This window comes from Scyliorhinus canicula, chromosome 3 (assembly GCF_902713615.1).
Source record: "Scyliorhinus canicula chromosome 3, sScyCan1.1, whole genome shotgun sequence".
Lineage (NCBI taxonomy): Eukaryota > Metazoa > Chordata > Chondrichthyes > Carcharhiniformes > Scyliorhinidae > Scyliorhinus > Scyliorhinus canicula.
Window position 1 is genome coordinate 199,523,237 of NC_052148.1, and position 26,012 is coordinate 199,549,248.

Genomic DNA, 26,012 nt, shown 5'->3' on the forward strand with positions numbered 1-26,012 from the left:
CACTATCCTCATCACTATCATCCAACTGTACGTTTCCCTTTATGTCTGCCAATTTTAACTGACTGTCATGCGTCATGTCCATTTTCTGAAGTTCAAACTCTCTCTGTTTATCTTTTTCCCTGATCTGTATCTCCCATTCTTTCTTTTTGTTCTGCTAGAGCTATTCTTTCTGTTTTTCTTTCTTCTCTCTCTCTTTCCTCTCTCTCTTTCGTATTCAAGCTGCTTTAATTCTTTCTCATGTTCCATTTGTTTAATTTGTAACTGAATTTTTGCCATTTCCCATGAGTCAAACTGTATCTCAGGCCACTTTAAATGCTTAGCCACTGCCATAATTACCTCATCTTTTCGCATTTTGTCAGGTAATGTTAACTGCAATGTTTTTGCCAAATCTAACAGTCTGCTTTTAGTCTCTGTCCTTAAGGTACTGTATGCGACCATCTCCACTCCCAAAAACTTCAGAGCCTCTGAAAATGCCATTTTCCACAACACACTCCCTACTTAAACTAAAATACCACACCTGAAAAGCACCCACAATATGCTCACCCCTCACTGTCTTTAAGTTCACAAAGCCAATCCAATAGATAGATTTTTATCCCCCTCGAGACCCCAATGTTCAGGCCCGGGTTTAGAGAACCCCAAAGTGTATCATGGAGTTCACCTGACCCACAACTTTTACTAGATTGCGGTGTGGGGAGCACACGGCCCACTCTACAGGTGTGGTACAGCAGAAATGGAAAAGTATTTTTTAAAACAAAACAATGTTTATTCTATGAACTCAAGTTAACCTTTTAAAACATAGTGAACATCTGAGCAACTATTAATTCAAATACAACCCCCAAAGAATACAATATTAAGTAATCCTTTAAGTTTTCCTTTTAACATCCATAAGACTTGAAACACATTTTACCAGAAGCACATCATGTTAAAGTTACTACTGTTAATAGCTTTAAATCACCAGGATCAATTTATAGTCTTTAGATTAGAGAGAGAGAGACTCAATACACCTTCTGGCTGTGACTGCAGCTATCCAGCTCTGAAAACGAAACTAAAACACACCCTGCTAAAACAGCCTAAAATGCAAGTAAAAAGCTGACAGCCTAGTTCCACCCACTCTCTGACATCACTGCAGTAATAAACATCCATTTCTTAAAGGTACTCTCACTACAGATATTCTCTACATACCCATTTATAAACACCCATTTCTTAAAGGTACGCTCACATGACAGGAGTAACAAGATGCGAAGGCACATGAATTACAATGTAGAGAAGAATTAAGTCATCCAATCTGGACCCAAGAAAGATATATATTGGAGCATTTTGTAAATGGTGAGAAGCTTGGAATTTTGGGGGAGTGGAGAGATTCATGAGTCCAAGAAGTGGTATCACTAAAAAGTACTGAACAGGGACAAAAAATAACAGCAAATTGATTGTGAGCAATAATCCAAGACAAAACGTCCTTGACCAATTAGTTCCATATGTAGGGTGAAGTGGGAGCCTTAAATGTTCATTGCCCATTAGGGTTTGAAGTCTCTGAGATGAATGCAAAGCTTTTATTACCTGGTCATTGAAAGTAAGATATTCAGGCAAAAGAAAATGTGAAGTGTAACTACAGCCAAATGAGTAAAACTTCATCATTTTCAGTTAATTTTATCATCTCAAGGAGGTGATGTTCAGCACTTCAACCATGTTGCAGTTGCAGGACAATTAGCAAAAGTGCGGCATGGTGGCACAGTGATTAACACTGTGCCTCACCATGCCAGGGACCCTGGTTCAATTCCGGCCTCGGGTGACTGTGTGGGGAATTTGCACGTTCTCTGCGTGCCTGTGTGGGTTTCCTCCCACAGTCCAAAGATGTGCAAGTTAGGTGAATTAGCTATGCTAAATTGTGACTCAGTGTCCAAAAGGTTACGGTGGGGTTACTGGGGTAGGCCGAGGTATGGGTCTAGGTAGGATGTGCTTTCCGAGGGTTGGTGCAGACACGACTGGCCAAATGGCCTCCGTCTGTGCTGTAGGGATTCTATGAAAAGTTGACATTTTTTTTTTAAAAAGTCAATGTTTACGGGCAACACCAAGTTAGATGTTAGTGTTGGTGAAAGCAAAAGTTGCTAATTAATTGTTATGGCATGGCGTTTTCAGAACCACAAAATGTATCATGGAGTTCAACCAGCCTCTCCCTTTAATGTATTGTTGCTTTTGAAGCACACGGCTTGGTCTCCAGGTGTGGTATTACAATTATGGACACATGGGTTTTTAAACACAAAACAATGTGTATTCCATGAATTCAACTTAACCTTTTTAAATAAACATTGGATCATTTACCACCCCTTACTCCAAAGATAACCCCGAAAATAATGCAACACTAAATAATCCCTCAAAATGTTCCTTCAAACAGCGAAAAGACTTAACACCCTTAACAACAGAAACACATCAGGTTAAAGACATTACTATTATGAGTTTAAAATCACCCAAATGATTCAGAGATAATCTTTTCCTGGCAGAGATCACAGTAAATCCAGATCACTGCAAAACAGACACACCCAAGCTCTTTTCCTCAAAACTGAAACTAAAACTCCCAAAAAGGAGAAGTGCGTCTCAGCTCAACTACCCCCACCCTCTGACATCACTTCAGTAATATGAACGGCTCCATTTCCTAAAGGTACATTGCTTAAACATCCATTTCTTAAAGGTACTCTCACATGACAATAGATTCTATTCTGAGGATTCTCCCACCAGAGGAAATAATTAACTGTCTGTCTTAAGAACTTCTTTAATTATGTTAAACACCTCAGCTAGATCACGCTTAAATCGCCTCTGCTCATGGGAATACAAATCCAATCAATACTGTACAAACTGCCTGCATAATTTAACCCTTTTAGTCCAGGTGTCATTTATGTGAATCTGCACAGTATCCCCTTCAAATGTATCTCATTCAGGAGCTGTTATGCCAAAAAATGAATGCAATGCTCTAAATTGGGTCTAATGAAAACTGTACATAATTGTAAAATAACTTGCGCTCCATGAGATAAAGGCAAACTTCCCCTGGCCTTTTGTCAAGTTATTTTTCATACAGCCTCTGTGGCTTTTGGACTTGGACCCCTAACTATCTTTGCTCCTCCATGGTTGCTAGCTTCTCACCTTTTAGGAAATACTCTGATCTATTTTTCTTTGGTCCCACATTTTACTCACTTAACCTATCAACATCTCTTGAAAACTACAATTCCAGCTATTTGATGTTATTAACTTGGGCCCTTGTTTCATTTAAAATTGTGACGTTACTTTACTTATCACGGTTATACTGCTGCACTGTTGAAGTGCTGCACGATTACCTCAATGAGATGATCTTATAACAAACAGAAAATGCTGAACTTGCACCCATTTGCTTGCAGTTGCACTTTATATTTTATTTTGTCTGAACATCTAAAAATGATCAATGACCATGCAATAAAAGCTTTCCCATCTGTATCTCAGTTTTCAAGTCCTAGATAGGCAATGAACATTTAAGAATGCCACTCTGCACTACTTTAGGAACCATAATTGGTCAAGAAATGTTAACATGCCTTAACATTTGAGAAAGTGAGACTTTCTAATGCATCAACACTAAATAGCCAAAGTCACACATTAATTACTACCAATGCTGTAACACTACTAAAATTTTAATATGTCGATTTGCCCTGCGTGAAGAGGGAAAAAATATTGCTCTCTGAATAGCAACCCGCTGAATGTAAATACTGTACCTCTTTAGATTGAAAAATTCAGCTTTTTTTTGCTTGATCTTCTAACAAAACCTCTTAAACCTTTCTTTCCCTGTGTGGGAAAAAAAGCTGTCACCCAAGACTCCTAAGGCTGGTTGAAACCTAGCACTTTAAGACTAGTTTTGTAATGTGGTACATCTGCTTCTGATAAATGAGAAAAGAATAGATGACCTGGCAGAAGGCTCAGACAATAACATGTGATTTACAGGACATGAATTCAGCTACTATAAGATTTATCTGACAGGCTGCTCCGATAGTGGACTGTTCAGTATCCGATGGAATGATTTCTAGTCTGGAAAATCTACTACTGAGTAGCCATACACATTATTTATTTATTAGATGTTTTGGGTTGAAACCATTTTTAAATGATGCACTTCAAAAAGTGCAGCAATAAATTCAGCTTTAAAACTGGAATTGAGGTAATGTTATTGGAATATGTGTCAGACTGAATTAGTATGGGGCCAAAAGAGCATTGATAAAGTGGCCTTGAGTGACATGATGATGGTTTAAAGAATCAAAGTTACTCCAGTAAGCTCAACATACTTGAAAGAAAAACATTAATGTTGGAAAGAATACATTATTGCAATATGATAGCATGCAAAAGATCGGTAAGAGCATTTCAGGCATAAATATACATCATCCCTCCATCGTATTTTATATATTTTTGTTTTCATTAACTATATTTGTTCATTGGATCATCAATAATATTGCTCCACAAATTACAAACCAATAGCACCCAATGCCATAATGCAATAACAGATAGAGAAAAGCCCTGCAAACTGCAGAAATCAAATATGTTGCTTTTATAGTGAACATACAAGTTCACCCTACCTTTCAAAAAAACAAGAGTCTCAGTTGTTTTGTTTTTAATTGCAATTAAGTTACTTGAATAAGAAACATGTTACGAGTACTGTCATCATAGTAGCTATCAAAGGTATTGAAAAGACATGACAATTAAATTCAACTATACCATCTTTATTGGCTGGCATCTGTGGATGAAAGATTTTGCAAAGGACCCTTTGTAAAGACATTAAACGTTTGCTATAATAAACATTCTTGCATGATTATCAGCAAATAAAAATCTGCAGTCTTGAAATATACGTAACAGAAATGCATTTCCAATCAGGAACAAAGCCATCCTAATAAATGCACTGAGCAAAACTAATGTCAGCTATTCGTACAATTTTTCTGCATGTTTTAAGAGCCAAGGGAGTAAAAAAATATTTGTTGCATTATTATTTAACATGTTACATGAAACTGTTCACAAAAGGTGTCTACAAAGTGTTGGAAGACCTTCTATCTCACCAGAATTTTTTTTTAATCCATGCTTTCCTTCACTGTATCACAATTTTTAAATCAAAAATCAGGTTGAGTTTTCTCATTCATAACTGAATAATTGGTGAGACAACCTGGATTGAATACAATGCATTCCAAAATAAGGAAATATTGCAGAATTAAAATAGCTTAAGCAAGCTCAAAATTAACTACAGCTCTTCAGAATGTGTGAATCATGATGAAGCAACTATTAGCTGATAAAAATTACGGTACTATGAAGATTTAAAAATAATTTAAATGGAAAAGACATGACAAGAAACCATTGCCACACTACTCAACAATTGAAGTTATTTTGTTTTGTTCTGCTTCACAATAGATAGCACATTTGAAGGTTTCAAGCAGAGAAGACTAATCTTTGTGTGATTAAAAACATGATTTTTTGACCTTAGCTTTTTGATCTTTGACATGCATCCCACTCCATCTACACAACAAAATTAATTAAGATTTTAGAATGAAAATATCACATCCCACCCCATCTCACCTCTAAAATTAATCAACATCACACTCAATCTGATATCTACATCTTCCAAGAGTCTGGTTGAATTCTTATCCCAGCTCTCTCAAGTTATGATGTCAACGAGGTCTGTCCTTTTCATTAGGAAATAAATTGTTTTTGTGGCCCTGGCCATCTACTTCAGATGATGCAAAACTTTAAACTCAGAGGATCATACCATCAATTAAAAAATAAAAATCACAGGAACAAAATTGTATAGTGAACATCCTTACATTCTACCACAAAATGCTTTCAGTTCATGTCTAAAATCCACCATCCTCCAACCAGTGTAATGAGCCCCAGAGATCAATCTCTATGCCTACCACATGATTAGAGTAACATTAAACACTTCTATGACATGTATGACAAATAGGTGCATTAGCCTCTGGAATCTATCTAGCGCACGCAAGTTGCTGCAGTACTCAGTCCACTAAAACCAAGTCCATAAAACGTTGTTTAAGGGATGAATTTTCAGGTGTGAACAATGGTCTGGTCAAAAATGGCAAGTACATAGCACAGGGCTGGAGCACAGAGAAACAGAGACAGGACATGGAAGGGCGCACGTGTGAGCAGAAGCAAAGGCATAGGAGGATGTGAATGTGACAGGGCTGCGATATGGCCAGAGCAAAATAGGGGCAGCTAGGGCTAGAGGAGGGAACGGTGACAAAAGTGAGGGTGGGCATGAGAGCCAGACAGGAGGGCAGACAATCATGAACGAGGGAGGAGCATTGAGAGCAAGACTATAGCATGAACAAAGGAGCTGTGAAGGTGGAAACAAGTGTGAGGGAGAAGCAACAAAAGCGAAAGACGGACATTGAGAGTGACAGCCAGGTCGGTGCAGAGGCGCAAGAGTGAGCAGAGGCACAAGAGCGAGCAAAGGCGCAAGGGAGAGCACACGGGTGAAGGCCAGTAGTAGAACTTCTCCTTCAATCTTCCTGAGCATCACTTGTACAACAATAATCAACAGAACAACAAGCAGCGACTTTTTAGTTAAAACATACAGCCTATCTCATTGAACACCACCCACCCCGAACCAGACCAGGAAGAAGATAACACTCATTCAAGAGTGAGAGAGGGCTCTAAAGGGCTGGCAGATGGACGGGCCCTACCAATTGGTCATAGTTAAATGTTGGGGAGGGGATGAGTAAGAGAGTTAAGTGTTGGAATTAGTGTGGTGCAATGTCCTATGGGAGGGAGGGAGGAAAGGAGGGAGCGGAAGAGAGTGCCAGAGTGAGAGGCCTACTCTTTAAAAACTCAATTTCTCATCTCTGGTGGAGTGAAAGGACTGACTCGGGGCTCAGCACGTGTATTTTGCTTTCGGCTATCTGTCATGAAAATCAAATAAATAAATAAGGAGGAAGGGGGAGGGGGAACTGGATCAGAGAGAAACAGTGTGTAATGGTAAAAGGATCAGTTAAGTCTCTCAATGAGACAAAACTGGCCTGATTAACATCCAAATTTTGGGATGGCTGGATTCTACCTAATTCACTCCCATTATGATGTATGTTCACCATTTGACATTGCAATCTTCATGAAAATTCATGGGAATGTAACTCCTGCAAATAGCGCAAATTTTCTGTCCTGGAACTTTAGTTCTTTTCTCAATGTATTCTAAATGTTTCCATACATCACAAAGTACACATAATAAACGCAAACTTATGATTGGGTGTCACATTTTATTTGACTACTTAAAGTTCAAAATGTATAAAAATCTAGCCTGTTATTACTTTGAAGATGTTGAAAATGACATATTTCTATGACACTGATACTAACCAACTAACTAATCAATATTACACAAAATTAGCATCAATACCATAGTTATGCATTTGTAAACTATACCAGGAATCTGAAAAATATCTAGCCCTGCAAACAAATACATTATTCAAGGAACAGATGAAGTGGCACAGTTATAGCTTAACAGTGAACATGAACTGAAACAAATTTGAATTCCCTTTCAGCCAAATTGTTTTACCGCACAGTTTATTCTGATTGTGCATAATCAGATCCTGATCCTCAAATTCCTTTTATATTCTTCCGAACTTGCATTTTGCTTAATCTCTATGCAATAGTTAAAACATTTTCAAGAGTGCATTGCTGCATTACTAGTTTAATCGGAGATCCATTAGGTGTGATCTTCTCTAGTAAATGTGCTTATAGCACATATTGACAACACGTAGCATTGATTTTTCACACCTTCTATGATTCTTTCATTTATATTCATGACCTATCCGTCAGCACAGCCTAAATAAATTTGGCAACATACCCACTAAAAAGAATAAATCGATGCAAAAGAACATTAATGATGCATTATCCTTATTTGTCAGCCAAGTAAACCTTTAGGTTGTAAATGAAGGTCAAAAGCTTTGAAAAGGGTCAGAACCCATGACCTCTGAAGCCTCCTTCTCACCAGTTATAGCTTTTGTTTTATTCATAGTCTCAAAATTAATGTGCTGAAAAGTTCCGCATACATCAAAATTAATTTTCAAGTTAGTACAAAAAGAACTAAATAAAAGATCTCTATGGGCAAACAGAAAATGAATGTAAAATGAAAATTATAAATTGAAGTCAAACCATTACAATCTTGACTAGACAAAATTTATGATTCCCATAGAAATAAATACTCGTTCCTGTAGACTGTGGTGAGGGCAGCACGGAGCATAGTGGTTAGCACAATTGCTTCACAGCTCCAGGGTCCCAGGTTCGATTCACGGCGTGGGTCACTGTCTGGGGGAGTCTGCACGTTCTCCCTGTGTGCACGCGTGGGTTTCCTCCGGATGCTCCAGTTTCCTCCCACAGTCCAAAGATGTGCAGGTTAGGTGGATTGGCCTTGCTAAATTGCCCTTAGTGTCCAAAATTGTCCTTAATGTTAGGTGGGGTTACTGAGATAGGGTGGAGGTGGAGGTGTGGGCTTGGGTAGGGTGCTCTTTCCAAGAGCCAGTGCAGATTCGATGGGCCAAATAGCCTCCTTCTGCACTGTAAATTCCATGAAATTTATGAACAACTCCATAGGATCATTTAAAGAATTCAGAAAATATTCTGCAGGAATATAGTTTTGCACTTTCCTGAATATTTCAAAAACCATAGTTGAAAACAACAGCATGAAATGCTATTTCAGGCTATTACAAATTGGCACACTAGAAACAATAGTAGTCATCAAGCATGCACCTAGGTAGCAGTTGGACAACCTTGCTATAATAGGGAAATGTCTAGCTTGGGGAAGGGGAACATTCACTTCACAAGGTTAAAGCTAAAATTATTCATTTAATATTTAGTTTTGTCTTTCAATTTCTGTCCACTCAAGTAATTTCTACTTCAGTGAAATAGTTTGTCATAATAAAATATGCAAATTAATATGCTTTCAAAAGACTTACCTGAGAACACAACAACATGACCAACTCCACAACAGAACTGCTAGATTTCATACAGACCAAGCCTACAAAGCAGAAATATATTTCATTAAAATGCAGTGTTGAAAATTATTCAAGAGCTTGAAATTAAGAGTACAAATACAATAATTTAAATAAACCTGATCAATCTATATCTTCATTTGGATCCTGTTCCTCTAAAAATATTTCAGAATATTTCAATCAGTCTCACTTTACCCATAAAACATATTGGCAGAAGAAAAATGTACATATATACATAACTGTTTATAAATATGAGAAATGCCAATAAAAAGATTTCCAAAAAAACATTGACAGAACATGAATAGTTTCTTCATAGCTTTTGCTGGCTTTCAAATACTAATGTTAATAAGTTATCAACAGCATTTCCTTTTGGCAATCAATAACTAAGACCAATTCTGTTTTGACAACCCAGCTGTTCTTCCACTTTGAAGACAATTCTCTGGTGTCAGCCTTGGCACATTGGTAGCCCTCGCACCTCCAAGTCAGAAGGTCATAGATTCAATACCACAAGACAGGCTTCAGGACATAATCTAGGCTGAAATTTCAGTTTCAGCACTGAGTGAGTTTTTCATCGTCAGAGCTGCCATTTTTCAGTGGTGTTGATGAAGCTAAGACTCTGCCCTTCGAGGTGGATGTGACAGAGCCTATGGCAGTATTCAAAAAAGAGGGGAGTTTCCCCAAGTGTCCTGGCTAAGATCACAAACAGATTATCTGGTCTTTTTACATTGCTGCTTGTGCAACCTTGCTACATGCAAACTGGCTTCTGTATTTCCCTATGTTGCAACAGAGATTACACCTCGCAGCCAAGTGGATACTTTTGAAGCACTCTGGGGTGTCTCAGAATCATGAAATGTACTACATAAATTGCAAGTGTTTTGATTTGCAATAAACCAAACTACAGAAAAACATCCTTGGCAAGCAAACCAATGGGTGCAATTTAATATGCAAAACAAAGGGTCCTGTTTTGGGTACATATAGCAGATTGTTTCTCGTTACCTGCTGTGCCGAGAATGGCCCCGCAATAAAACAAGGGGCTCTTACGTTTTTTCTATCCTCGGTCTTAAAAGCCTCACCAAATCTACATTTACCTCATTACTTCAGAAAGAGCTTAATTTTGAATGCCACCCGGATCTTTCGACCCCGCTTGGACACCCCATCTCAGCCTCCAGATCCCCACACGCCTCTCACACAGGCGGTGACCCTGCCCACCTGGCACATGGCTGGTGGCAGTGGCAAGTTGCCCGGGTGCCACACTGCACAGAGCCCAACCACCCGAGGGCCTCCGATGGACTGGAAGACCCTCCCCAAGGTGCCATTACGCCGGGTCCAAGTTAGCATGGATCAGTGCTAAATGACACCATTGCGAGGTCTCCCAGGCGCAGACGTTCATTCCGAGCCCGAGAAGAATCAGGCGGCAACATAATTAAGCTGGATCTCGCCCAGCAGTGGTGAGATTTAACGGCCTCGTCATATCACTGAGTCCAGTGTGACGAGGCCATTCAATCGCACCCAATATGTAACATTTGAGAATTTCCTCCTAACTATATGCACGCATCATCCATATGCCTTACTAAATATTGTAAAGAGATACATGTAGTCAGTAGTTCAGCAGAGTCCAAGTGTGATAGAAAGTGACTTTCTCAAAAATAGACTTATAGATTATTATAGAATTTACAGTGCAGAAGGAGGCCATTCGGCCCATCGAGTCTGCACCGGCTCTTGGAAAGAGCACCCTACCCAAGGTCAACACCTCCACCCTATCCCCATAACCCAGTGACCCCACCCAACACTAAGGGAAATTTTGGACACTAAGGGCAATTTATCATGGCCAATCCACCTAACCTGCACATCTTTGGACTGTGGGGAGGAAACCGGAGCACCCACGCACACACGGGGAGGATGTGCAGACTCCGCACAGACAGGGACCCAAGCCGGAATCGAACATGGGACCCTGGAGCTGTGAAGCAATTGTGCTATCCACAATGCTACCGTACTGCCCGAGTCCGCCCACCTTGATTTCATTCAATCTGCCAGACTTCTCAAAATTGAGAAGTCAACAAATATTTCAGTCAAACTACTAAATATGATCTTTTTTGTTCGACAAAGAAGAGGAAAAAAATCAATTAAGCCAATTAATGAAAAGTGAACTACACAACAAACAAATCTGTATTTTAAGCGGCTGTATATCAAGCTTTGACATTGCGTCATACAGTTCTGAGATACATGGTATTATTTTTTTCTGCTGCCATTACCATCCTAGTGACAAAAGTTCTTCAGCGGAGTGATCGCTGTTCCCCGTGCCATCCTAGTAAATGATCATAAATAACTCAATTGTTGGAGTCACTGAATAAACTAGCCTGGTATATTTCATTTTCTTCTGGTATTAGGTCATTATAATGTGTGGTGATAATGTTCTTTCATCAGTTCAACAAGTGTCGGTGCAATAAATCGGGCTTCTCAGCCTTGAAGTAATAGCTTCCTTCCAAAAATGGAGTGTGTGGTTGACAGTGAGAAAGAAAGCTCTAGGTTTCAGGAATGGTTTGGTCAAACAGCAGAAAAATGGCAAATTCAATTCAATGAGAAATAATGTATTTGAGGACAGCAAATGAGGCAAAGGGAATACATAATAATTGAGACGATAAGGAGAAGTGTGGAGGGGGACCTTGGAGTGCATATCCACAGATCACTGAAGGTAGCAGGACAGGTAGATAAGGTGGTTGAGGAAGCATATGGGATACTTGTCTCTAGTAGCCAGCGGGTAAATGCTTGAACTGTATAAAACATTAGTTAGGCCACAGCTGAAGTACTGTGTTTCATTTCTGATCACATTACAAATAGGACATGATTGCAACAGGCAGGATACAGGGTAGCCTTAAAAGTGGAGAAATATCCAGGTTGTGACGAATTGTGTCCCAGGTTGCTGTGAGAGGCAAGGGAGGAGGTTGCAGGGGCCCTGATCCAAATTTTTAATTCTTCTCTGGCCACAGGAGAGGTGCCAGAGGACTGGAGAACCACAAATGTGGTCCCACTATTTAAGATAGGCTGTAGGGATAAGCCAGGGAACAACGGACCAATGAGTCTCATGTCAGTGGTGAGGAAACTAATGGATAAAATTCGGAAAGGTGAGAATCTATCTCCACTTGGAGAGGCAAGATTTGATCAGAACAGTCAGCATGGCTTTGTCAGAGAGAGGTCATTTTGATTCAATTTTTTGAGCACATGTCTAAGCGTGAGGATGATGGTAGTGCAGTTAATGTAGTTTACATGGATTTCAGCAAAGCATTTGACAAGGTCCCACATGGGGGACATATAAAGAAGGCAAATGCACATGGGATACAGGGGAACTTGATATGGTGGATTCAAACCTGGCTGAGCTGTAGGAAACAGAGGGTGATGGCAGACGGTTACTTTAGTGACTGGAAGCCAGTGTCCAGTGGCACACCACAGGGATCTGTGCTGGGTCCCCTATTATTCATCATTTATATAAATTACTCGGATGACTATGCGGAGGGTAGGATCAATAAGTTTGTGGATGTCATAAAGATAGGCCGGGTGATTAACAGTGAGGCTGAGTCTTGGGTTACAGGAAGATTTAGACGGGATGGTGAAATGGGCAGAAAGTAGCAGATGGAATTTAATTCTGAAAAGTGTACGGTGATACACTTTGGAAGGAGCAGTTTAACAAGGAAATATTCAATGAATGGCACCACACTGGAAAGCTCTGAGGAACAAAGAGACCTTGGTGTGTTTGTAAGTAGATCGCTGAAGGCAGAAGGGCAGATTAATAGGGTGGTGAAAAAGGCATATGGTACACTTGCCTGTATAAATCGTGGCACAGATTACAAAAGGAAGTCATGTTGGAGTTATATAGAACATTGGTGAGGCCACAGCTGGAGCACTGTGCATTCTGGCCACCACATCATAGGAAGGATGTGATTGCCCTGGAGTGGGTGCAGAGGCATTTCACCAGGATGTTGACTGGGATGGAACATTTAAGTTATGAAGAGAGGTTGGATAGACTGGGGTTGTTTTCACTAGAGCGGAGAAGACTGAGGGGCGGCCTAATCGAAGTGTACAAGATTATGAGGGCATGGACAGTGTAGATAGGGTACAGCTTTCCCTTGTAGTTGAAGGGTCGGTTACGAGGGGTCACAAGTTCAAGGGACGGGAGGTCCGGGGGGATTTGAGAAAAAGTGTTTTTACCCAGAGGGTGGTTATGGTCTGGAACGCAATGCCTGGGAGGGTGATAGAGGCGAGTTGCCTCATATCCTTTAAAATGTACCTGGATGAACACTTGGTACATCTTAACATTCAAGGCTATGGGGCAAGTGCTCACAAATGGGATGAGGATTGGCAGATAAGGTGCCTTTCATGTGGCAGCGCAGACTCTATAGGCCGAAGAGACTATTGTGCACTATATATTTCTGTGATACATATTGGAGGATGTTGCCAGGAATGAAGAATTTTATCTATAATGAAAAGTTGGATAGACTGGGGTATCTGAAAGGGAAAAACGTGCAAAGGTGTGGGGAGTAGGCTGAGCCGGGGTGGGGTTTGGAGATTAGGACTGCTTTCCTTGAAGAGCATAGTAAGAAGTCTTACAGCACCAGGTTAAAGTCCAACATGTTCGTTTGAAACGCTAGTTTCGGAGCACTGCTCCTTCCTCAGGTGAATGAGGAAGAAGCAGTGCCCCGAAAACTAGTGTTTGAAACAAACATGTTGGACTTTAACCTGGTGTTGTAAGACGTCTTACTGTGCTCACCCCAGTCCAACGCCGGCATCTCCACATCATTCCTTGAAGAGAACACTGAGAGGAGGTTGATGGAGGTACTAATTGCTCCCATTCAAGAAAGGATTGAAAACAAGAGGACACCAATGCAAGTGTTTGGCAAAAGACGAGATACAACAAAATGAATTTCACACGAGTGGCTAAGATCTGGAATGCACTGCCTTAGAGTGTGGAGGACGCTCGTTCAACCAAGACATTCAAAAATAAATTAGACTATTAGTTGACGAGCAAGAACGTGGAGGGTTACAAGGAGAACAGGGGGCTGGGGGGGATGGAAAATGGTACAAAATGAATTGCTAATTTGTAAAAATTCTGTGATTCAGGCATTCTGTGGACTGTTTTCTCTGGAGCAGAAGGAGCCAAGCAGAAATCTAATTGAGGTGTATAAGATTGTGAGGGGATATGATAACCTAATACACATGGCGGGGGGGGGGGGGGGGGGGGGGGGGGGGGGGGGGGGGGGGGGGGGGGGGGGGGGGGGGGGGGGGTGGGGTCAATAATTAAGGAGCACAGATTCAAAATAATTAGTAGAAGAATTAGAGAAGAGTTGAGGAGAAACATTTTCACCCAACAGATGGTTATCAGTTGGAACTCTCTGCCTGAAAGGGTGGTAGAGGCAGAACCCCTCATTACATTCAAGTACTTCGATATGCTCTTGGAGTGCTAAGCTAGAGGACCACAGACCAAGAATTGGAAAGTGGGATAAGCTTGCAGAGCTCTTTCATCACTGCCATAGGCATGATGGCCAAATGGCCACTTTCTGTGCCATGTATTTCTTTGATTTGTTTAGAGCAATTAATTAATTGTTGGAGAAAGCCATGCAATAAAATACCTGCACTAAAATACTGCAAGCCATCGTAAATTTGAATAAGAAATTATCCCAGAATTGACCATGGAGTCATAACCAGTACAAGTACAGTTCAAATGACACATATTAGGTTTGATTATTTGTATATTCCGAAAGAGGACGTCTTGAGAATATAAGTGAAAGGTACATGTTTATTTTTTTTTAATAACAGATTATAAATCTTTTGGGCAATAAAACATCCAACCAAACTGTGATTCAGTCAGTACCATTTTATTATTCAGGATGAATATGTACTTTAAAAAAAATTCCAAGAATTCAAATTTCAAATTAAATAATTGATTGAATTTTCTTAAAAGCAATTAGAGAAGCCAATTAAATTGCTGGAGGTTTTCACCACATTATTTATATTTCTATTGTAGGAAGATTGAGCACAGTATTAACACCCATTTTTATCTATTACCTACACTCATATTGTTCACTTTGTCTGCAATTCCTCAATTTCAAAATGTTACTAAGATGTGTTTGCGTGTCTTATTACTGCTCCAAATGTGTACAGCATATGTCATATTGATCCACAATATCTACATTTTGCTACACATACCATGCAGGTTATTATATATGCAAAGAGGGGAAATGGCTCTATGACCTTTGCTTTCTCTGTTACTCTCTTCCTTCAGCCCTCTAGCTATCAATCAAGTTTCCATTTTGTTTTGTGGCAGCAGACATCCCAAACACTCTTATTAGTACTATGACCCTTGACCCCTCCCTCTGTAAACCCAGCAGAACCAAAAGTGGTTTTAAAAAGGCACTAGCTCCTTTATGGGTTTCATGGGATTACAATGGGGTTTTATGAATATTGAAATGACAAATCTTAACTTCATTTTGTTTCCTATTCACTTCCTTTTACACAGCGATCAAGCAAGAAACATGTTAAAAGCCATCACAAGGTCTGCTGTCTGTCAATAAATTAACTAATTATTTAATAATGCTATCAAAATAAAATGAACACTCCATTGCTTTCTTAAAAGGGGGGTATTTCACTAGCAATTTAAAAAAAATCAATTTATCTAACATTTTAGCACAAAGCCACAGAAAACAATGGACAACAGAAAAATACATTATTTTTTCAAATTTGCTATTTTTTTGTGTAAAGGTCATGCGTACTAGCAAATTAAATATTATGCTATCTAGTAACATTGCAAATAGCCCAGCTGTGTACAGAGTAGTGCCATCATGTCACAGCGTATTTTCCTCAGTTTACTTGCCCCTTCTTCTAAAACGTCCACGAAATCCTGGGTCACCCCTCTATGGGTCCAGTCACTTGTCCTGCCTGCAACTCATCGAAATGGCCATTTTGTTTTGTGAACGTAAACAGTGAAGGTAAGCAAGCTATTTGACTGTGGAGAGCATTATAGGCATTCCCAAAATCAGTCACCTAAACTTCCAGATATTTCCAATCTGGAGCAAGTCCCTGGTTCAAGTTTTGCTCCCCCAGCCCAAATTGGGTTTATTTCAGTTTATCTGCAACCATTCTTGTTGAGATCATTTTTTCCCTCCCCCAATTAAGGGGCAATTTAGTGTGGCCAATCCACCTAACTTGACATCTTTGGGTTGTGGGGGTGAAATCCACGCAGACACGAGGAGAATGTGTAAACTCCACACGGACTGTGACCCAGGGCCGGGATTCAAACACAGGTCCTCAGCGCCGTAGTCCCAGTGCTAACCACTGCACCACGTGAGATCATTTAATTCAGCACAGATTGGTGATCAAATCTGGAGTGTTCCAGCTCTCCCTACTCAGTTTAACACTATAGGTGATCCATTAGGCCATCAGGAACATTTCTAACCTGCCAAATTATGTGTGCAAATACCATTTAAAAATAACTGTCACTGTATTAGTCTAATTTCTTTTAAATGATGAAGTATTGGCTAGTGTAGACTTGAGAGATGAACAGACACTTCCAACACTGATGAAGGTTCAACTCAATTTTATTAACTACTTCTAACTAACTAACACATGATGACTGTGGGTCTAATTGATGCTAACTTAAACTAAAGACCTAAGCCTTGTCCGAACCAGTTGATTCTGTCAGCACGTGTTGTAAGTCTGTGCTGGACTGGATGAGTTCCTGTTACACTCAGAGGCAGCACCCAGAATGAGCGGGAACCGTGGTGCCTTCTGCCTTTATAGTGTGTGTATTCTAACTGGTGATTGGCTGCGGTGTTTGTACATGTTGATTGGTCCCTGTGTGTGTCCATCAGTGTGTGTCTGCACCATGATATACTGGTGTATATTATGACATCCCGCCTTTTATTAAAAAAATGTTGATATAGGCATGTGATAATAAATAGTGTGGGTGTGTGGAGAATGTACCTAGCTACGTGGGAGGTGCGAAGACATATGTACAAAGCTATATAAAGCACCTGCCATTCATTTGCCCACTCACTCAACTTGCCCAAATCTCACTGAAGAATCTCTGCATCCTCCTCACAATTCACCCTCCCACCCAACTTGGTGTCAATTACAAATTTGGAGATAAAACATTTTGTTCCCTCATTTAAATCATTAAATATATATTGTGAATTGCTGGGGTCTTAGCTCCAATCATAGATTCCATAGAAATTACAGTGCAGGAGGCCATTCGGCCCATCGAGTCTGCACCGGCTCTTGGAAAGTGCACCCTACCCAAGCCCACGCCTCCACCCTATCCCCATAACCCAGTAACCCCACCCAACACTAAGGGCAACTTTGGATACTAAGGGCAATTTAGCATGGCTAGTCCACCTAACCTGCACATCTTTGGATTGTGGGAGGAAACCCCATGCACACACGAGTAGAAAATGCAGACTCCGCACAGACAGTGACTCAACCTAGAATCGAACCTGGGACCCTGGAGCTGTGAAGCAATTGTGCTAACCACTATGCTACTGTGCTGCCTACCTATGGTGCCCCACTAGTCACTGCCTGCCAATTTGTAAAAGATCTGTTCATTCTTATTTTGTTTCCAATCTGCCAACCAATTTTCTATCCATCTCAATATGCTACCCGTAATCCCATGAGTTTTACTTTTACACGCTAATGTCTTCCGTGGGACTTTATCAAGTCCTCTGAAAGTCCAAACATACCACATCCACTGACTCCCTCTTGTCAACTCTACTAGGCACTCTGGAACAGTCCCTGCAGATTGGAGGGTAACTAATGTAACTCCATTATTTAAAAAGGGAGGTAGAGAGAAAGCATGGAATTGTCAATTCTACTAGGTACATCCTCGAACAATTCCAGTTGATTTGTCAAGCATGATTTCCCCTTCATAAATCCATGCTGACTCTGTCCAATCCTGCCACTGTTTTCTCAGTCCTCAGCTATAAAATCTTTGATAATGGATTCCAGAATTTCCCCCACTACCGACGTCAGGCTTACTGGTCTATAATTCCATGCTTTCTCTCTACCTCCCTTTTTAAATAATGGAGTTACATTAGTTACCCTCCAATCTGCAGGGACTGTTCCAGAGTGTATAGAATCCTGGAAGATAACCACCAACGTATCCACAGTTTCTAGAACCACTTCCTTAAGTACTCTGGGGTGTAGATTATCAGGCGTTGGGGATTTATCAGCCTTCAATCCCAAGAATTCCTCAACACCATTTCTCTACTAACATTGATCTTCTTCAGTTCCTCCTTCTCACTAAACCCTGCGTTCCCCAACATTTCTGGAATCTGATTTGTTTCCTCATTTGTGAAGATGGAACCAAAGTACATATATAGTTGATCAGCCATTTCTTTGTGTCCTATTATACATTCCCCTTTTTCTGACTGTAAGACCTTTGTCTTCACCGAACATTTTCTCTTCACATACCTACATAAACATTTACAGTCAGTTCTTATGTTCCCTGCAAGCTTAATCTCATACTATATTTTCCCCTTCTTAATCAGACACTTGCTCATTCTTTTCTGAATTCTAAACTGCTGCCAATCCTCAAACCTGTTGATTTTCATGGCCATTTTGTACGCTTCTTCCTTGGATTAAATACTACCGTTAATTTCCCTTGTACGTCATAGATTGGCCACCTTTCCCATTTTACTTTTGTGCCAAAGACAAACAAACAATTGTTGCAGTTCCCCCATGCATTCCTTGAATGTTTGCCATTAACTATCCAATGTCATCTCTTTAAACAAGTTCCCCAATTGCTCAAAGCCAACTCATGCCTCATATCATTGTAGTTTCCTTTATTAAGATTCAGGACCCTAGTCTCAGAGTCCACTGCTTCACTCTCCAACTTGATGAAAATTCTATCATATTATGGTTGGCTATCCCCAAGGGGTCTCGCACAGCTAGACTGTCAATTATTCTGTTCTCATTGCACAGTACACCTGGTCAAAGATGGCCTGCTCTCTAGTCGGTTCCTCAACATATTGATCCATAAAAACATCCCGTACACACGCCAGGAATTCTTCCTCTACGGTATTGCGGCTAATTTGATTTCCACAATCAATATGCAGATTAAAATTACCCATAATTACATTTTACAACTGTACATTGAAAGAGAATATTATTTAAAAATCTGCATAGTTAAGGTACAGAAAAACAGGTTTGCAAATAGAAACTCCAGTTGAAAAGCTACCACCAATACAGATACTATAGACCAAATGATCACATGCTATAAATTTTGGAAAACCCTTCAGGATTCGACATCTTCAAAAATTGTGAAAATTGAATAAAAAGGTATAATGGGAACACTGAACACTGAACACCGATTGGGTAGTCCCTTTGCTCATCATTGCCATCGAGTCTGCAGGTGTGACCTTGAATTTCTGGTCACTTGCCATTTCTCCATCCACTCCCATCTACGGTAGCACAGTTGCTTCACAGTGCAGGGACCTAGGTTCGATTCTCAGCCTGGGTGACTGTTTGTGCTGAGTATGCATGTTCTCCCAATGTCAGCCTGGGTTTCCACCGGCTGCTCCGGTTTCCTCCCACAAGTCCTGAAAGACAGGCTGTTAGGTGAATTGGACATTCTGAATTCTCCCTCAGTGTACCTGAACAGACGCCGGAATGTGGCGACTAGAGGATTTTGACAGTAACTTCAGTGCAGTGTGAATGTAAGCCTACTTGTGAAAATAATAAAGATTATCTAACCTCTGTCTTCCCTAAACTATTCCAATGAAGCACAACAGTATATCATGAAAGTGTCTCATGTTTCGACTAGGCACCTCATAATCTATTAGACATACTAATTTCAATAATTTCATGCCATAAGCATTGATCCCAATTTTTGCCCCTAACAGCTGTAGCCATCTGGGATGGCCACTTACAAGAAACATGGACGTTCACAAAGCCTAAAGGGAAACATGCAGAGCCTGCATGTATATTCGTGAGCAGAGAATCCAGACAGCATCGAAACCCCCAACCGATTAGCATTTTAATGACTCATCTCCGTAAGACAAAGGACTGATACTCAGGTAACCGATACAATTCCAGACTCAGTCGGCGCCACTCTCTTTACTCAGGAAGCATAAACAGCAAGGTCAACAAACTCTTAGGACACGACCAACCATCAAAGCACCCGCCCCTTTATTGGCTGAGATCGAAGGCAGTGATCGAGAACTGCCCAATTGATTGGGTCCAAACCTAAGGACCGCTCAAAAGAGTGCGACAAGGACCCCCCCCCCCAAAGTATAAAGAGAGACACTACCATGTGTTCGATCTCTTTTGGACCTGGCACTCCGGCAATGTCTATCTCCAACTGCAGCACCACGACCAGAAGCAAGTCCGAGATCAATGCTCGCTACCAGACGGATGAGCCTAGCTGAACCTCAGTTACCTCTCCAGACCCAGATTTGAATAAAGGCCACTGTTCCTCTGACCCAAGCCGGGTGCCTGAAGTTAAGTACAGGTTGTCATAGGTGTTAGGTGTAGTTTAGTTCACAGTGTTTATGTTGCATGTATAAGTTAATCTTGTGTGTAAATAAAGTATTATTGAACTTGAACCAACTAACTGGTTGTTGGGTCTTTGATCAATATCCGATTGAACCTTGTGGTGGTATAATTTGATACCTGACGACTCTGAAAGCAATATAATATCAATATCTAGACAAAGGAAGAGCAACCTTATTGACTGCCACCTTTATAGCGAGTAAATATAGCAACACAGCAGATGCTCATGCGTTTTTCTGTTAACATTTGGTTTTCCTCCAGAACCACCCTTTCGTCATTCGTCCCATTTTGCTTTGCATCTCTTTTTCTATTTAATCAGTCCTGCTTTCCATGCCAGCAGAGTTCTATTTTCCATCCCTCTGCCACTTTATTTGTTTATAGCCCATCACATAGAATGTTCCCACTGAGCTTGACTCTCCATGTGGCCTGAATTATGACTGACATTGGAATGCTTGATGCTGATATTGGGTATCAGTCGTGGGTAAAGTATGTCATTCCCCAATAGAAGACCTCAGCTGTACAAAAATGAGCTCACGTTTTGTTTGCTGATCAGAAGTCACCAAAAACCTCATTAACAAAGCTCACATCTTAAAAGTCAGTACTCGACTTATATTTTAGAAATTCCAGAACAGGCTACTCAAAACCACATTGCTACCAGGTGCGAACAGAAAGGAATATTGGTTTGTTAAGGGTATGGATGGAGAGAGAGAGGGCGCCAGAGAGAGAGAGAGGGCGCCAGAGAGAGAGAGAGAGAGAGAGGGCGCCAGAGAGAGAGAGAGAGAGAGAGGGCGCCAGAGAGAGAGAGAGAGAGAGAGAGAGGAGAGAGAGAGAGAGAGAGAGCGCCAGAGAGAGAGAGCGCCAGAGAGAGAGAGCGCCAGAGAGAGAGAGCGCCAGAGAGAGAGAGAGAGAGAGAGAGAGAGAGAGAGAGAGAGAGAGAGAGAGAGAGAGAGAGAGAGAGAGAGAGAGAGAGAGAGAGAGAGAGGAGAGAGAGAGAGAGAGGGGCGCCAGGGAGAGAGAGGAGGGCGCCAGGGAGAGAGAGAGGGGGCGCCAGAGAGAGGGCACCAGGGAGAGAGAGGGGGGGAGGGGGAGGGGGCCAGGAGAGAGAGAGAGAGGGGGCAACAGGGAGAGAGAGGGGGCACCAGGGAGAGAGAGGGGGCAACAGGGAGAGAGAGGGGGCCCAGGAGAGAGAGAGGGGGCAACAGGGAGAGAGAGGGGGGCGCCAGGGAGAGAGAGGGGGCGCCAGGGAGAGAGAGAGGGGGCGCCAGGGAGAGAGAGGGGCGCCAGGGAGAGAGAGGGGGCGCCAGGGAGAGAGAGGGGGCGCCAGGGAGAAAGAGAGGGGGCGCCAGGGAGAAAGAGAGGGGGCGCCAGGGAGAGAGAGAGGGGGCGCCAGGGAGAGAGAGAGGGGGCGCCAGGGGGAGAGAGAGGGCGCCAGGGGAGAGAGGGCGCCAGGGAGAGAGAGAGAGAGAGGGCGCCAGAGAAAGAGAGGGGGCGCCAGGGAGAGAGAGAGAGGGCGCCAGGGAGAGAGAGAGAGGGCGCCAGGGGAGAGAGAGAGAGGGCGCCAGGGAAGAGAGAGAGGGCGCCAGGGAGAGAGAGAGGGCGCCAGGGAGAGAGAGAGGGCGCCAGGGGAGAGAGAGAGGGCGCCAGGGAGAGAGAGAGGGCGCCAGGGAGAGAGAGAGGGCGCCAGGGAGAGAGAGAGGGCGCCAGGGAGAGAGAGAGGGCGCCAGGGAGAGAGAGAGAGGGCGCCAGGGAGAGAGAGAGGGCGCCAGAGAGAGAGAGGGTGCCAGAGAGAGAGAGAGGGCACCAGAGAGAGAGAGGGTGCCAGAGAGAGAGAGAGGGCACCAGAGAGAGAGGGCACCAGAGAGAGAGGGCGCCAGAGAGATTCTTCTTTTCTTCAAGAATAATCAAACAAAACCTGCCAGTATGTCTTAAATTCAACTTGGAGACTTACTTGTACCCTCAATGAGCAATTCTTGCCCGTGACTGCCCAGAAGAGTACGTGAAAGAAAAGGTGCAAAATCCACAAAAATCTCCCTCAGGAGGGGTGCAGTCTTCTCCAGTGCACGTTCAAGCCTTGCTGTAATACTAAACAGGTTGCAAAAATAGTCATAATTAAAATTCTGCAATGGAAGATTGATAAATTCTAAGATATGAAGTTAAGCCCAAATAAATTATTTTATTGAAGATTGGATTTGGCAATGGAAATATTCACATAGTTCTTTCAATACCAAATCTCCACCAGGTTGTACTAAATGCAGCAGAAACACATTCCATTACATCTAACATTTATTATATTTATAAATATCTAATTTTATACTGTAGCAACTGAGCCTCAGCAAACAAACTCCGAATTTGTTTCATAAGAACAAACTGTGCAAAATTCAATTTGAAACTACCAATAGAAAAAGTGAAGCAAAGATTTGAAATTGAAAAGATTCTGATCAAAAGTTAATAAAAGAGTTATTACCTCATATTTGCAGCAGAGTCCTCTGGCATTGGGGAAACAGTTTGAACAGATGGCAGCTTTGAGTTTGAAGTTCCACTGCCTAAGAGAATTCAATCAGCAAATTTAGTGACAAAATAATTCCAACACTTCAACAAAAGCGGTATATTAGATCTCACTGTTCACAACGAGCCATTTGTGCATCAAATATTTTTGGCAATACTTCTCTTGAAAACCAAATGGGATCTTTAATGTTTTAGAAGAAACAGTGAGGGACAATTTTCAAAAAGGATTTCCAATTTGGGTATGGAAAGCAAAGCGAGGCACTAAGACCTGACAAACAAAGGGCCAAGCAGTAACGCAACAAAATAAAAATATTGCTATTATGTTTTGTGCCATCTTAGAGCAGTGTTGTTCAATGCATCACCTATATGGCTAATTGAAAAATTAGAGGTGGTTAACTGTATTTTTGACAACTAAAACAGTCTATTCTGAAGCAAGGTCATCAAACTGGAATGTTAACTTTGCTTCACTCTTCATAGATGCCACTGCTCTGCTACGTATTTCCAGCATTTATGGTTTTATTTCAGATTTTCAGCATGCCCACCATACCAGCCTCTCCAAACAGGCACCGGAATGTGGCGACTCAGGGCTTTTCACAGTAACTTCATTAGAAGCCTACTTGTGACAGTAAGCGATTTTCATTCATTTTGCTTCTGTAAAAAACAAAGTCACTGGGCACATGATCTCAATACCTGTATGCTCATAGCATTTTACTTGTATTTCGTTGATTAAACACCAAGCCAAAAAAAAGTGTGCAAGTGCATGGAAACACCAACAACATTGGATGAAGAGGGGAGCCATCGACAGGTCAGTATGTAGCATGCACAATCAGTAACTAGCAACTCCAACGGCAAAGGAAAAGTTGCATGAAGTTGTGTTCTGAGTCCGGCATTGCTCATTTTGTAAGTCCCCATCATCAGCAAGGAAGTCAAAGTATTGGGACTGTTGCATAAAAACCTTGAGACTAAAATGTGATGCAGATTTGCCTGAATTGTGTTCTACTAAAATGAGTATCTGCAGTGTCAATGCAACCAAACCTGTGACTAATCAGTGATTTCTATTGAACAATACTATCTGCAGATTTGTAATATTTATTGCTAAATCTTCATTACTTTATGGTTAATGTCCATAATCCATCAAAGCATTCCAAAAAGAAAAATAATAGATCTCAATATCTGGGGACACTGGGAGCTTCAAGTGACTCCCGTGAGCAGCATCACAGAAATGTCTAAATATAAAGCAGTGAACCACATGTGGTAAAAGGTACCCAGAAATAAAAAGTTTTTTGTAAGAATATTTTTATTTAAGTCTTTAATGTTTTAACCTTTTAAATACATAATAAAACAAACACAGCACAAACCCCAATACCATCCCACTCCACCCCCGAATAACCTAGAACAAAAACCCCACTTCGCCCCCCCCCCCCCCCCCCCCCCCCCCCCACCTCCCACTTAACAGCTCACAGTAACCAGCTCTTTAAAATGTAATTCAAGCAAACCCTTCCCTGTGGAACCCTCACTGGTCACACTCAAAATAAATTTGACATTCTCCAAATACAGAAACTCCAACAGATCCCCCAGTCATACTGAGGCACAGGGTGGGGAAGCTGACCTCAAACCCAACAGGACCCATCTGCGACCAATCACTGAGGTGAAGGCTAAAAATAAATCTGCCGTCGCTCCCTCCTGCAACTCCAGCAAGTCCAACACGCAAATATGGCCCCCAGGGGACTGAGCACCAAATCCATGTGCAAGATCAATCTTGGTGCTGAAGGATGACCTCCAAAATTTCCCCAACTTTGGGCAGGAGCAGAACATATGTACGTGCTTGGCTGGGCCCCGCCCATACCGTTCACAAATGTCCTCCACCCCTCAAACTGGCTCATCCTTAACTTCATCAGGTGTGCTCAACCTACCACCTTTAGCTGCATCATCCGAACCTTGCAGACGACAAGGTTGAGGCATTTAGCCTCCGCAGCAATTCCTCAACAAGCGCCACCCCCAGCTCCTCCTGCAACTTGTCCTTAATGCCGCTCCAGTGACACCAGATCCTCCTCCAAAATTCTCCAGTAGATCGGCAAGATGACCCCCCATTCCCTCCAACCCCATCATAGGAGGCCATTCGGCCCATCGTGTCTGCACCGGTCCTTAGAAAGAGCACCCCACCCAAGCCCAAGCCTCCACTCTATCCCCGCAACCCAGTGAGCCCACCTAATCGTTTTGGACTCAAAGGGGCAATTCTGCATGGCTAATCGATTTAACCTGCAGATCTTTGGACTGTGGGAGGAAACCAGAGCACCCAGAGGAAACCCACGCAGACACGGGGAGAACTTGCAGACTCCGCAGAGTGTGATCCAAGCCAGGATGCAACTGTGCTAACCAGTGATACCATGCTGTCAACACCCCTCTAACATCAAGGAGGGCAGTGCCACCGGAAAAGTTGGGAAAACATTCTTCCCAAAATCCCTCACCTGTATATACCTTAAAAACCTCACCCTGCGGGATTCCAAACTTCTCCCCCAACACCTCCAAACTCGCAAACCACCCATCTAGAAATAAGTCCTTCAATTCCATCACCCTTCACTCCTCCCATCCCCAAAACTTAGCATACAGCCTCGCTGGCTCACACCCATGATTCCCTCGGATGGGCATCAATGTTGACCCCACCCCTAGCCTAAAATGCTGCCAAAATTGCTTCATCTTTAATGTGGCCACCACCACCAGACTCCCCGAATATTTCCTTGGGGCAAACAGGAGCAGCGCCATGGCCAGCATCTGCAACCTTGACCCCTTGCAAGAGCCTGCTTCCATCTTTACACACAAAGCTTCCAACTCTTTCCCCCAACCCCGCACCTTCTCCACGTTTGCTGCCAGGCTCCCTAACTGCACACCCCCTCTGAAGCAACCCAAACGTAAAGGTTTAGTTGTAAAAGTTTACTAAATTTAAGTAAAATTGAGTTGTGAGGACTTCCGATGGCGGCCATGGAGTGA

At 42.0% G+C, this 26,012-nt stretch overlaps 1 protein-coding gene across 1 annotated transcript in view; it reads right to left on the reverse strand.

The window, feature by feature from the left end:
- Positions 1–26,012, reverse strand: part of lrba (LPS responsive beige-like anchor protein) — a 981,767-nt gene that overhangs the window by 678,304 nt on the left and 277,451 nt on the right. The window contains 3 exon segments of the mRNA XM_038791976.1: positions 8,952–9,013; positions 22,468–22,601; positions 22,984–23,062. Of these exon segments, the coding sequence (XP_038647904.1) occupies positions 8,952–9,013; positions 22,468–22,601; positions 22,984–23,062 (275 nt within the window).